Genomic DNA, 13,043 nt, shown 5'->3' on the forward strand with positions numbered 1-13,043 from the left:
ACTTTATTTATTTAGATATAAATATATTCAGCCCGTACCTTCCCTTTAATCAACAGCCAATAATGGCATTCCTCCATTTATATTTTTTAATCATTTTTTTGTTGGGGGGGGGGGGTGGGGGATATGAGTAAAGTGTTCCGTTAATTCAATTTTCATGATTGAACCACATGTATAATATTCTTAATCTAATCTGTATACTACGTTTTACTATGTCTGGAAAGCGTGTGGACACAATTGTTTGCTTTGTAAAGTTTAATTTGTATGCAAGTTCCTTTGAAAAAAATATGTTTAACATGAGCCTCCCAACTATTAAAAAAAAAGAAAATTGCATATAAAACGAATGGGATTTTTTAAAACCAAATAGTTGGTCGATTAATGTATTAACAACGCAACCCAATAGGTTGGTTAAAACATTTCTGAGAATATAATGGGGACATTCAACTTCCAAGTTCCAAATATATAGCATTCAAATATTCCAAATACATTTTGTAAAGAACACATGTTGCTTTATCGGACAATCCTCTAGCAAACGTTCAAGTTCTTAAGATCATCGGTTCAACATCATTCAATAAACCCTCTAATCAAATGTTTGTACTGTATATTTTATTGTATGTATGTATACCTTCTAAACACACATTCTTACCCTGAAAGCTTGTCAGACATAGCAACATTGTAGACAAACTGCATTACAAATATTGGACTTATTTCATTTCATTCCTTCCTTTCAACACCGCAAGACCTATTCAACAACAGCTGTGTTCTTGATGCAATTGACTCACTGCATTCCAGTTATTGGAATCATTACGGCATTCCAATATTTTTGGAATCACCATTATTCAAATGACTGCATTGGATTCATCAAATTCAGGATCATGAAATATCCCATTACATACATCCTTCAAATCATACCAATCAGTAAACTGCTCTTCAATTTCATCCTCTTTTTCAGCAACAATCTCAATCTTCTTCCTCTAACACATGAAATACAGAATTCCACCAAACAGAGAAAATTCATACAAAGTTTATCACAGGTTTTATTCTTTTCTTACAAAAGAAATAAAGCCTATCTACAGTCTCATGCAGGTAATATACATGCAGGATTCAAATACTATTCAATAAATACATTAAATCGACTTACAAATACAATATACATCATCTATGATGAATTCCATACATGCCCCCTGTTGCATAAAGCATAAGATTGATTGCAAGTGAGTATCAATGTGATCAATTTATGAAAAATCAGTCTTACGATCGATTGTTGGGCTTTATGTGACAGGGGATACTAAAGGTATTAACTAAAAGAGCAAGAGTTGGACATGAAATAAAGCTTAACATTTTTTTTTTATATAAAAGATTGGTATCAAATTCCTGCAATCAATGAGTATATTTACATTCTTTTGGAGACAGGACCAGCATTTAGACAAGCAATAATTTATTTCAAAAAAATAATACTCGTGTCCTTAAAAATTGTGAAATAACACAAATTAGGATAAATTGTGAAATAATACAAATAAGGATGGCAAACTGCGGGTAAACGATAAGTCCCTTTCACAAACATGCACTATCCACAAACACACATAGCATATGTAGTGCATGTTTCTGAAATTGGCTTCTCTCAAAAAAGCTAAGGAAATAATACATAAACCTGTGAACTGCTTTTTGGAACAGGGATGGCATTGAGTGTCAAAATGCTGAATCTTCCTTCATAAAGTTAGCATAAATGCAGCCTTAAAGGGAGCTAAGAATAGGTTTACTATTCTTGTGACTTTGGACATTATAAATGATATGATATAGGAAGTTCACAAGGCAAACCTTTTAACTTTCTTTGTACAAAATAGAAAAAAGAAATGCACAAATAATTGATTGAAATGTATAGCACCATTATTAGAGATATATAAAAAATGTAAACTTATTAAAACAGTTAAGAATATGTAATGAAATACAGGATTTATTGAAGAAAATATGGTTGGGGAAAGAAATATCATGGAAAAACTCAGATCAAGCTATATTCATTGATGCAAAAATACCTTTATACATTCTTATACTATCCCAAGTCATGCACACATTGTCAGAACACTTGCCTTACAAAAATACAATTTCATATTTCCAAACCTAAATTTGTCTTTGTCTACTAACATAATATTCTAATTTCAGACATAATGATTCTGTTGAAATTATTAACATTAATAGAATTGATTTATACAAATTGATATGTTTTCTAGCCTTTGTTTAGTTCAATCCATGCTTTAGGATCTATGGTTTTAGCTAGGTGTATCAAACCAAACATATCAATGTTTTCATTATGATGCTATAATTCTTATTGCCACTTAACATTCAAATCATTGCTTTAATGGTGGAAAACTATTAGAATTACCATTTTTTGATGTTTTATTTTAATAGTTTAAGTTACCAATATGTTGAAATATTGAACTAAAGGCGTCATGCGAGTAAAACATTCCCCATAGACTTGTGTGTTAAAATGGCACTTTTGAAAAATTCATAAAAAATAAATGTGAAATTAGAGGGTCGAATGAATGTTTACTACCATTGGATAGGATATATATCTGACATTCCATATCTGACCAGAAATGGGTATCGTAGCCAGCTCATTTTAAAAATAAATCACCATTTATAAAGATAACTATGATGGGATCTAATTTATCAACTGAAACAGTAAAATAGCCCTAATTCTTCCGCCAGTCAAAAAATAGTTCCAAAGTCAATTTATATCTTCCCAATTTGGGCAAAGGAAGTTCAGTAGTTACCATTTCTAGAATCAGTGTTAGATTTTGAATCATATTCAGACACTTTTGTCAATCAGCAATATCAAATTGAAAAATATTTGAATGGGTTGGGTCGAACGAATATCTTTAGCCTTCCTGTTGTAATTAGGCTCATGGCACCTAAAACTGTGAAAGCTTTGTGCCACATTTGGCTTTCCATAGTTAATTAATCTTCATACTGGCTGTCTATAGTTAATCTGCATACTTTTATTATGGGTCGAGTTGTGTTTAACTTTATAAAGAACCGAACGTGCCCTTTGCATGAAAACATATGAAGTAACATCCTTCTGATTTTAATCTGATAAGTAAAGAGATGATGTAATCTGCCCTTGAATACAGATCTATGCTCTATTTTCATAAAAATATCAAGACAATAAATATCATAAACATGAAAAATATTGAAATCATAATAAAATCAAACTATGAATAACAAAAAGGGAAATATATAAGGTGGGTTGGTGTTTAAATAGGAAGGAGAAAATGGGATGAAAAAAAAAATAACAGAAAACTTTTCATCAACTCAAAGATTTCCAAATAAATTTTAATATGCCGCCCTCTAATGTTTATAAACCATGCACTCTCAATCATGATTTTCACTATCACATGAAATTCACATCACTTGAATCAAATATTAATAATTTGCATATTGCCTTTGCTTGTCTGCAATCGTGGCACCTGACTACAAAATAATTTTGCAACAGATTTGCCTCTGTTGCTGTCCAGATCCACACAAAAATGGCAAAAAGTATTTAAAATAAAAATCACCTTTAAATAGGTAATCAAAACATTGTTTTTCATGTTTATCTCGGGTGCCCTTCCCTTAACGTTTCATTATACGTTCTACTGCGTGTCCAGGGGATCATTTCATGAAAGGACTTGTCGGACGTTTTACCATAGTAATGGTGGTTCATAGCTCATCAAAATCAAGCAAAGTTGTAAGATCTGACAACTTGTCGGACAAAAATGTTGATGAAATGCTCTCCTGTTTTCCCCTTTCTTTGTGTTACGGAGCCCATATTTCAATGATTTGCGATCAATCACAACTATGGAAAGCCAGCAACGCAATAATCAAATATGCATGTTATTTAAAATGCTTTCTAGATATGATGTATACTCTTACCTCCCTCAGTCTTGAGAGTTAATAGTGCTCCTCTTCGTTCACAAAGGACATTGTGAAAATTTCATGTAGAAAAAAAATTATGACATTGATGGATTTCCATATAGTTGAGATTGATTTGATCAATCGTATCTCCTTGTGAGATGGGACTCTGGCGAGTGTTTCATAAAGCCGTTCGTAAGTTACGAGCAACTTTATGAAAGACCGGTAACCTTTTCTTGGGAAGTAAACCAACACCAATTAAATCTGTTGTCTATCATTTACCACGAGAAAGGATCACTAGTTGTTCTTGAAGGCGCTCATAACTAACGAACAGCTTTATAAAACCTGGTGTTTACAAGCTCCAAGAAGCTACAGCTTTCTAAAACCTGAGGGCCGTTTCATAAAACTGTTCGTAAGTTAAGAGCGACTTTAAGAACGACTGGTGAACCTTTGTTACGCGCTACATAATCAACCATGAACATTGAATGGTGAATACCATTTACCACAAGAAAGGATCACCAGTCCTTCTTAAAGTCGCTCTTAACTTACGAACAGCTTTATGAAACACCCACCTGGTGTTAACAAGCTCCAAGAAGCTCCGGCTTAAGAAAACCTGGTGTTAACAAGGTCCAAGAAGCTCCAGCTTTAATAAAACCTGGTGTTAACAATCTCCAAGAAGCTCCAGCTTTATGAAACCTGGTGTTAAGAAGCTCCAGCTTAATAAAACCTTGTGTTAACAAGCTCCAAGAAGCTCCAGCTTTATGACACCTGGCGTTAACAAGCTCCATGATTGATGCATAACTAAAGACTGAGTTGTTAGAAGACGTGATTTACGGGACATTCTTGTACTTGGTGAATATGTTGTAGAGTACCCTCAGAGTTGATTTCAAGTCTAAATTCACCACATCTGTCATCAAAAGAAAGGATGAAGAAAACATACAATTACTCATCTTGCAAGTGACTTTCAGATCCATTTCAAAATGAATCTTTAAAGATAAATAACAGCAGTTGCAGTAAACACTCATTTCACAAGAAAGTCTGTAAAATCAACGTTAACTGTCACTATATCATCCTACATGTACATCTAGATCTGGGACCTGTTTCATAAAGGACTTGCAACTGTTGTAACTTTGCCATAATGGCAACTACCATGGTAACAGGACTCAGCACAAAGCCAATCAAAATCAATGTTACCATGGTAGTTGCTATAATGGCAAAGTTACAACAGTTGCAAGTACTTTATGAAACGGGCCCCTGGTGGGTGTTTCATAACGCTGTTCGTAAATTAACAGCAACTTTCAAGAACGACTGATGATCCTTTCTTGTGGTAAATGGTATACCGGTACACCAACATGTTCATCTGCGATGGTTTAACACACAAAAAAGGATCACCAGTCATTCTTAAGGTCGCTCTTAACTTACGAACAACTTTATGAAACGGCCCTCTGGTAAAGTTACATAAACTGAACTTTGTGAAATCATGAAATCTAAGTTGAAAAAAAACATTCTCACTGTAGGTCACCAACACAGATTAGGAATGTGTGGGACAGTGTATATTATCCCTTGGAAAAATATACCCGACATTTTGATTGAATCCCATGCTACTTTGCTAATTTCTCAGCAATTACAGAATTTCTTCAAGAATCCTTAGCACATATTTGTTTATCTATTTATACAAACAAGGCACTTCTGTGGTCATTTTATTAGATTACGTTACAAACTCATTTTTTTAATTGTTACCACAACTGGCATTTATCTTTAACATTGACATGGAGATCTTTGCATAAAGAGAATAAAATCAAATGCAATTGACAAAACTATCAAACAAATCTTGATTTTTAATTAATCGATAGAGCGCAGTTAAACTTGCAAGTGATTTTTAGTTGCATTTCACATAGGTTTTTTCACATTAACCTGAAGCTATTTGATAAAAGAGTTGCACTCAATTCGAATTTACAAAGATATCATATGCAAACTAGATTTTCAACAAATCAAAACTGCCCATTTATACTGGCAAATATTGTTGTTTTTTGGAGGGGGGGGGGAGGGGGGTTGCCTTTCATTTTTAGATGCATTTAAAAGGGATCTAAAACAATGATCAGGATCCCTTTGCAGTAAGAATTATTATCAAACCCAATTTACAAAAATATCAATCATAACTTTTCAACCAATTGGAAGTTCACATGGGGGACTTACAAGCGATTTTTCATAGCAGTGAGCACAATAAGGAGATGAAATTGATCACTTTCTTGGAGCAAATCTTAGAAAGTCTGACAAGTCAATCACCAATTCATCAATTTAGTTAGATCTGCTGCGTACTACTGTACTAAGAGTGACTCCTTTTGCAAATTATTCACAAATACTAAATATTTGCAGCTCTGCTATGTCAGTTAAACCTTAGACAATCAAATTCAGTGAGCAACTTGCTGTTTTGTCACAGTTTTGTCTCTCCTTTGACAGCCATTTTTTAGCCTTTTAAAAAACAACTAGAATATGGCAAATTTTGTTATTTAGAATTGTCTTCAGGAATAAGTACACAAAATGGCGACAAAACAGCAATATATATATTTTTTTTGCAGAGCATAATTCATGGTGAAAACAATAATTACCGTATGGCTATTACTATTTATAAAAATTTGCATAATTTCTATTTCTCCATGCTGTTAATATATATTTACTCAGAAGTTAACAATATTCATTCCACACAGAATTACCATTTACTGTTTCTTAGAGAAATCTAACAACTAATAACTTTTTACACACATCAGTCATCAACATGTTAATTGTATAACAATTACTACCACACAATTTCATGAACATGCCCTGTATGAGCATTATTGAGATCAACCTCTTTCATAAAACTCATCGTTAAATGGTAGAATTTTATGACAATTATGTTTGCCGCCATTCAAATCGATCACAGAACACATGCATTTTGCATTTCTACTATTGGCATATATAATCATTCATGAATGGTGCATGGAATTTTTTCTTTCTCGGTACTTCACAAAACTGAACTGCGTTAGAGACCATTAGGAAAATGATCAAATTTAACCTTCAAAGAAATGAAATCAGAACATTATTTTTGCGATCACAATGACACACACTTGTAACAACTATCTTATTATTTAATGCTTGGACAATCAAAGATGGAAAAAAGATAGCTGTTAAAGGGGAAGTTCACCCTGGCAAAAAGTTCATTTTAAAAATAGCAGAAAAAATAATAAAAATATTGCAGAAAGTTTGAGAAAAATGCATCAAGAAATTAAAAAAGTTATTAGAATCTTAATCATTTGATTTGTGACGTCATATGCGAGCAGCATTCCTACATAGCGAATGGCAAAATATCAATGAAATGTCATTTTCTCCGAAAATTGAAAATGGTTTTTACTGTACAATAGACAAATCATTTCACACCAGATCATGAAAAGAAAACAATAATAATTCATCATTAACCATTAATAAAGGGAAATTTGTGCATTTTATATTACATAACATACGGGGCAGCTGCTCGTTTATGACGTCACAAATTCAATACTCAAAATTCAAATAACTTTCTTAATCTTTAACAGATTTTTCTCAAACCTTCAGCAATATTTTTTATAAATTTTTCTGCTATTTTTACAACAAACTTTTCTTCAGGGTGAAGTTCCCCTTTAACGATAGACAATGGAACATACTTTGAAAAGTAAGAAATTTGAATGTAGAATACCCATCATGGATATACTAAGAACATGAAAGTTGGCACGGTGCAGAATAGTTTTGAGGGGATGGAAAGAATGGTAAATGAAAAAGTTAATAAAATTGGGAGAAGATAGATAAACAAAGTTTGAAGGGCGAGATAATCAGAAAGAATGTAAGCGAAAATATTGAGAGAATAAAAAAATGAAGTAAGAGTATAATTAAACAAAAAGGATGAAAATAAACAAAAAAATTAAATGGGGGGGGGGGGGGTCTTTTAGACATATTTTGACAGGAAGGTATTTCAAGTTGTTTGACCAGGGTAAAAGGTGATGAAGTAAAACAAAAAAATAAGATTGAAGGAGCATGAACGTGGATGAATGAGTGAAAAAAAGGAAGGAAAGACGGAAAAAAAATGAAAGAAAGAAAGGGAGGGAGGGAAGGAAAGGAAGAAAGAAAGAAAAAAAAGAAGAAAAAAGAAAGGAACTTTTGACTTAAAAGAAAGACAAACAGAAAAAGTAGAAGCCATGGTGAGGAAGAATGAGACGAGGAATAGGAATGTGATAAATGAAAGAAGAATAAATGAAGAGTAAAATATTTTTTAATGGATTAATCAAGAAAGTTAGATAGCTAGAAACTTGATATGGTTTTTAAAAAGTGTGAATAGAACGGGGAACATCTAAACAAGAAAATATTGCAGAAAAAAGAGGAAGAAATGAAAGGAAGAATAAAGAAAGAATAAAATGCAAGGGTAAGTAAGAAGACAGAATTACAATCATTGATAGACAATGGAAGGTAGTAAATAAAGACAGAAAGAATAAAGAAAAGAAAGGCAAAGTGAAACAAGGAAATCTTAGATGTGTTAATAAGACAACATGTATTCACAGAACACTGAAAACACATATCTCATTCGAGCAAAAAATGAGCACCAATTTGGTTTTAGTGGTTAGATATGAACGACTGAATCAAATGTACCACATCTATAAGAGCAGGCATTTAAGAATTGATATGGAAATACCCAAAGGAGAAGAAAGAAGGAGGAGGAACTTAGATGAAAATATCATTTTGCTTGTATCTCAGAAATAGATTGTAGATGAGACGAAGCATGGATTTAAGATGAAGTTGGGCAACATCTGGAAGAAAATAATATATTTGATCAATGGAAATTAATGATTGTAAAACAAATAATAAAAAAAAAAAAAAAAAAAAGGAAAGTATTACTTTTACTATTTAAACCATTATAACGAGGCTTACTACTGCTACTACTACTACTACTACAACTACTGCTGCTTCTTATTTTACTACTACTACTACTACTACTACTACTACTACTACTTATAGTACTACTACTACTACTACTACTACTACTACTACTTACTACTACTACTACTACTACTATTACTACTACTACAACAAGTAGTAGTACTACTACTAATGTTGCTACTGCAGTTATTATTCAACTAATTATTTTTTTCAATCAGAATTGAAACCCTAACATATAGAAAAAATAAAACAGAATGTATAATATGAATGATAGAAAAAAACCATAATGGATAATACAAATGAAAATAATAATGATAAACAATCATCATGATTATTAATATGATACAAGAAAAAAAATTTTCATAAGCAGGTGGTTCGTTATGGACAATTAGGCCCATATTCTGAAGTCAGGTTTAACTTAGACCATGGTCTAACTCTGTGCTTAAATTATGGGAAGCCAAAAGTGTCAAATTTTTTATTAAGTTGAATGTTTCTTATATTTACTGTGCTCTTTCCCGATTCATCGATGGTAAAGACAATCATCTATTTATACTTCCTAGACAATTATGAATGATTTGAGAGCCAAATGAGCTGAAATATGATATCTCTACCATTAGTGATTTATGTAACTATTAACTATCCATACTTAAACCACAACTTTAAACCTCAACTTTAAACCTGAGTTTAAGTTAAACCTGACTTCAGAATACAGGCCTTAGTCTTCATAGACAGGGATGTACAAAATCAGATTTATACTCTCCTCGTTTGAAAAGTTTGTAAGTGTTATGTGTCATCATTCGTAACACATTCCTTTTTGCAATACCCAATTAAAAAAAATTCATCCCATCAAGGAATAACAGGGCCCCGTCTTACAAAGAGTTGCAATTGATCCGATCAATCGCAATCATAGAAAGCCAGCAATGTCAACATTTATAAAATTAACGTTTTCTCAAATTTTTGTCTAGATATGAATGTATATCCATAAATTCATTGATTTCTTGACAGTTCGGTGTATTCTCCTTTGTTTACAAAGGACATTTTGCACATTTCCTGTAGAAAAAATTATGAAACTGATGGATTTCCATAGTTGCAATTGATTGGATCAATCATAACTCTTTGTAAGACGGGGCCCAGGATTATGTGACACACTCACCCTCAGCTCTGGCCTTAGCCTTAGGGAGGCCAGCGTCGTCCATCAGATCCAGGGCCAAGTTTACATTGTGGACCTACAAAAACAATGAAGAAAAAACAATTATGTGGTTCTCATCCAGCATCATTTTGTGGAGCATTGTGGCCCAGTGGATTTGTCTCCGGACTTTGAAACAGAGGGTCATGGGTTCAAATCCCGGCCATGGCGTAGTTTCCTTCAGCAAAAAAATTATCCACATTGTGCTGCACTCAACCCAGGTGAGGTGAATGGGTACCTGGCAGGAATTTATTCCTTGAAATGCACTGAGCACTTGAAGGCTGCTTGAGCTACAGCCGGGGTAATAATATCCAATTCCTTTGGAAGCGCATAGAGACGTTATTTATAATGTGTTATATGCTATGCAAGAACTATTATTATCATTAATATTATAATTATTATTATTATCATTGAAAATAATTCACTCAAAGAGTTCAATTTCAACGAATGAGGCATTGAAATGAATAAATAATGTGTATCTGTATTTCTTACATACATATGAGTGGTGCAGATAAATGCAATGAGAAATTGACCTGTGCAAACGCGAATTGAAAATGGAAGAAAAGATTCTTTTTGTGCCTTTTCAAATAAATATTTTATGAATTAGTATGCAAAATATTTGTGACAAAATTTCAGAATTCTGTGTAGAAGTTTGATGTACCTTTTAGAACTCTATCGTACGTATCCGAAGAGTCGGGTTAACTGTGGTTTAAAATCACATCTCTTCGTGATTTGAGACATTATCATGTTAATATCTATTAAAATATTAGGTTTTTGTAATAAAAAGGTCAACATTTTCGCTCACTCGCAGCATTTCAGAAATTTTGCCCCATACCCAAGGTCTGGCCCCATAAAAAATTGGGGCTCATCACAGCACTGTTTTGGAATATAGAGTTTAAGCCTACCTTTTCTTCAAATGTTGTAGGAGTCATATGGTAGCAGTGTAGAGGTACATAGTAGCCTTCTAGCAGACCCATTAACAGGATAAAGAACACACCGTCATGAAACTAGGAAATCAAAAGAAAACAAATAATTATGATGGAGGAATATTGGGAAGTTTTATATAATGACAAGAAATGTATTGTTTGCACTTACAACATATCAGATTAACACCACCTGCTGAATCTGTGATCAGAAGTAACTCAGAAAACATGACAACTGGTACGATTTGAACCTGACATCTACTACTGCAGAGCTGCAATAATCAGTTGTGAAAAAAAAAAACTATTCTTTATATCTTTTTATCTTGTCTTTAAGCCTAATTCCTATTTTTTCTTTAAAATTTTGAAGAAAAAACACACAAAAAAAATCATCATTTTTAGAAGTTACAAAAATCCCATTTCTAGTCTAGGCAAGAAATCCTATTTAGTATCACTTTCCCCTTAAAAATTCTATTAATTGGCTGCTCTGCTACTGGCTAGGAAGTGACTATAATACCCACTCAATACTAGTTCAATGCACAGTCATGATGAAGTAGAAATATCTTGTCTGTAGCCCAGCAATTAATGTACAACAGGTTCATAACCACTAGTTCCTTTATATTTTTTTTCTGACTAATTTTAATTACAGACCAAGCATGGAGTCTTCATTCACTGACTAGAAATCATAACATCTTTAGTGACGATGAGTATCTGCTAATGATGGATATCAGCACATTTCAAATGTTCATATCATCATCACAATCATCATCTTCATCATCATCATCACTATCATAATCATCACAATCATCATCTTCATCATCATCATCACTATCATAATCATCATCATCACTATCATAATTATCATCATCACCATCATAATTATCATTATCACCATCATAATCATCATCATCACCATCATAATTATCATCATCGCCATCATAATTTTCATCATCATCATCATCACCATCACCATCCCCATCATCATCATCATCATCATCATCATCATCATCACCATCACCATCACCATCATCATCATCATCATCATCATCATCATCACCATCACCATCACCATCATCATCATTACCATCATCATTATTATTATCATTATCATGATTAATTATCATTAGTAGTAGTATTATTAGTAGTATCATTATTATTACTAATGTCAACATCATCATCTCCATTATTACTATTATTATCATAATTAACATTATTATTATCATTATATCATTATTATCATTATTGATAAACATATTATTACAGTAAGTCTTGAAGTTGAACCATGGTTCCAGATATACCTTTGTTAATACAACTTATGTCTATTTTGTTGCCCAAGTAATCTTGCCTTGTTAACTATGCAATTCTTATTTCAGTGCTGGCAAATCATTGTTCGACAAAAAAGGGCAATATGGCCTATATCATCGAAAAATATAGTTTTTCATTTTTTTTCATGTTTTGTGATGGAGTATTTCATATCTTTTTTTATGTAATCTTTAGTGTCATATTGCCCTTTTCACTTGCCGAATGGCAAAATGTATTGTCTTTGATGTTTTAAATATGTAATGAGTCTCTTAATTGTATACAGGATGAATTCAGCCAATGGGCTGCGATTCATGTTTATTAATAAGCCATGAATTTAATTTTTTCTCTTCATAACAAAAATATTTTCTATGTATTTCAACTCACCTGATTATCAAGGTCCAAGACTTCAAGATTGAGTTTGTTGAGATGTTTATTAGCAAAGGCAATCAGTGACTGTGGTAAAAATAAATGAATTAAAAGCATACTTAATGAAAGAAATATGCTATTTACCATGTGGTCTGTCCCCTAATAAAAGCTTTTGTTGTGTTACAGATGGTCGTAGATGACAAGTTGTAATATACACTCCTGGGGAGCGTTTCATCAATATTTTCGTCCGACAAGTTGTCAGATCTGACAACTTTCCTGGATTCTGATTGGTTGAGAAGCACTGTTACTATAGTAACTGTCGGATAAAACAGGACTTGTCAGATAAAACGTCCGACAAGTCCTTTCATGAAACGCTACCCTGTTTGTGCTGTCCATATAATTTCATCATATTTTAGTGACTTGAGCATATTGAAGAGAGA

At 32.7% G+C, this 13,043-nt stretch overlaps 1 protein-coding gene across 4 annotated transcripts in view; it reads right to left on the reverse strand.

Moving 5' to 3' along the window:
- Nucleotides 1-1,014: 1,014 nt before the first annotated feature.
- Nucleotides 1,015-13,043, reverse strand: part of LOC129282894 (beta-parvin-like) — a 38,155-nt gene continuing 26,126 nt past the window's right edge. For 2 of the 4 annotated variants that reach the window (XM_064114712.1, XM_064114709.1), the window contains 5 exons: nucleotides 12,622-12,690; nucleotides 10,921-11,022; nucleotides 9,983-10,055; nucleotides 8,585-8,699; nucleotides 1,015-4,792 (listed from right to left, as the gene is read on the reverse strand). In XM_064114712.1, the coding sequence (XP_063970782.1) occupies nucleotides 8,614-8,699; nucleotides 9,983-10,055; nucleotides 10,921-11,022; nucleotides 12,622-12,690 (330 nt within the window). In that variant the 3' untranslated portion in view covers nucleotides 1,015-4,792; nucleotides 8,585-8,613. The remainder of the gene's footprint in view (nucleotides 4,793-8,584; nucleotides 8,700-9,982; nucleotides 10,056-10,920; nucleotides 11,023-12,621; nucleotides 12,691-13,043) is intronic. The other 2 variants (XM_064114713.1, XM_064114711.1) reach the window with 1 other exon arrangement.

This window comes from Lytechinus pictus, unplaced genomic scaffold (genome assembly GCF_037042905.1).
Source record: "Lytechinus pictus isolate F3 Inbred unplaced genomic scaffold, Lp3.0 scaffold_20, whole genome shotgun sequence".
NCBI lineage: Eukaryota > Metazoa > Echinodermata > Echinoidea > Temnopleuroida > Toxopneustidae > Lytechinus > Lytechinus pictus.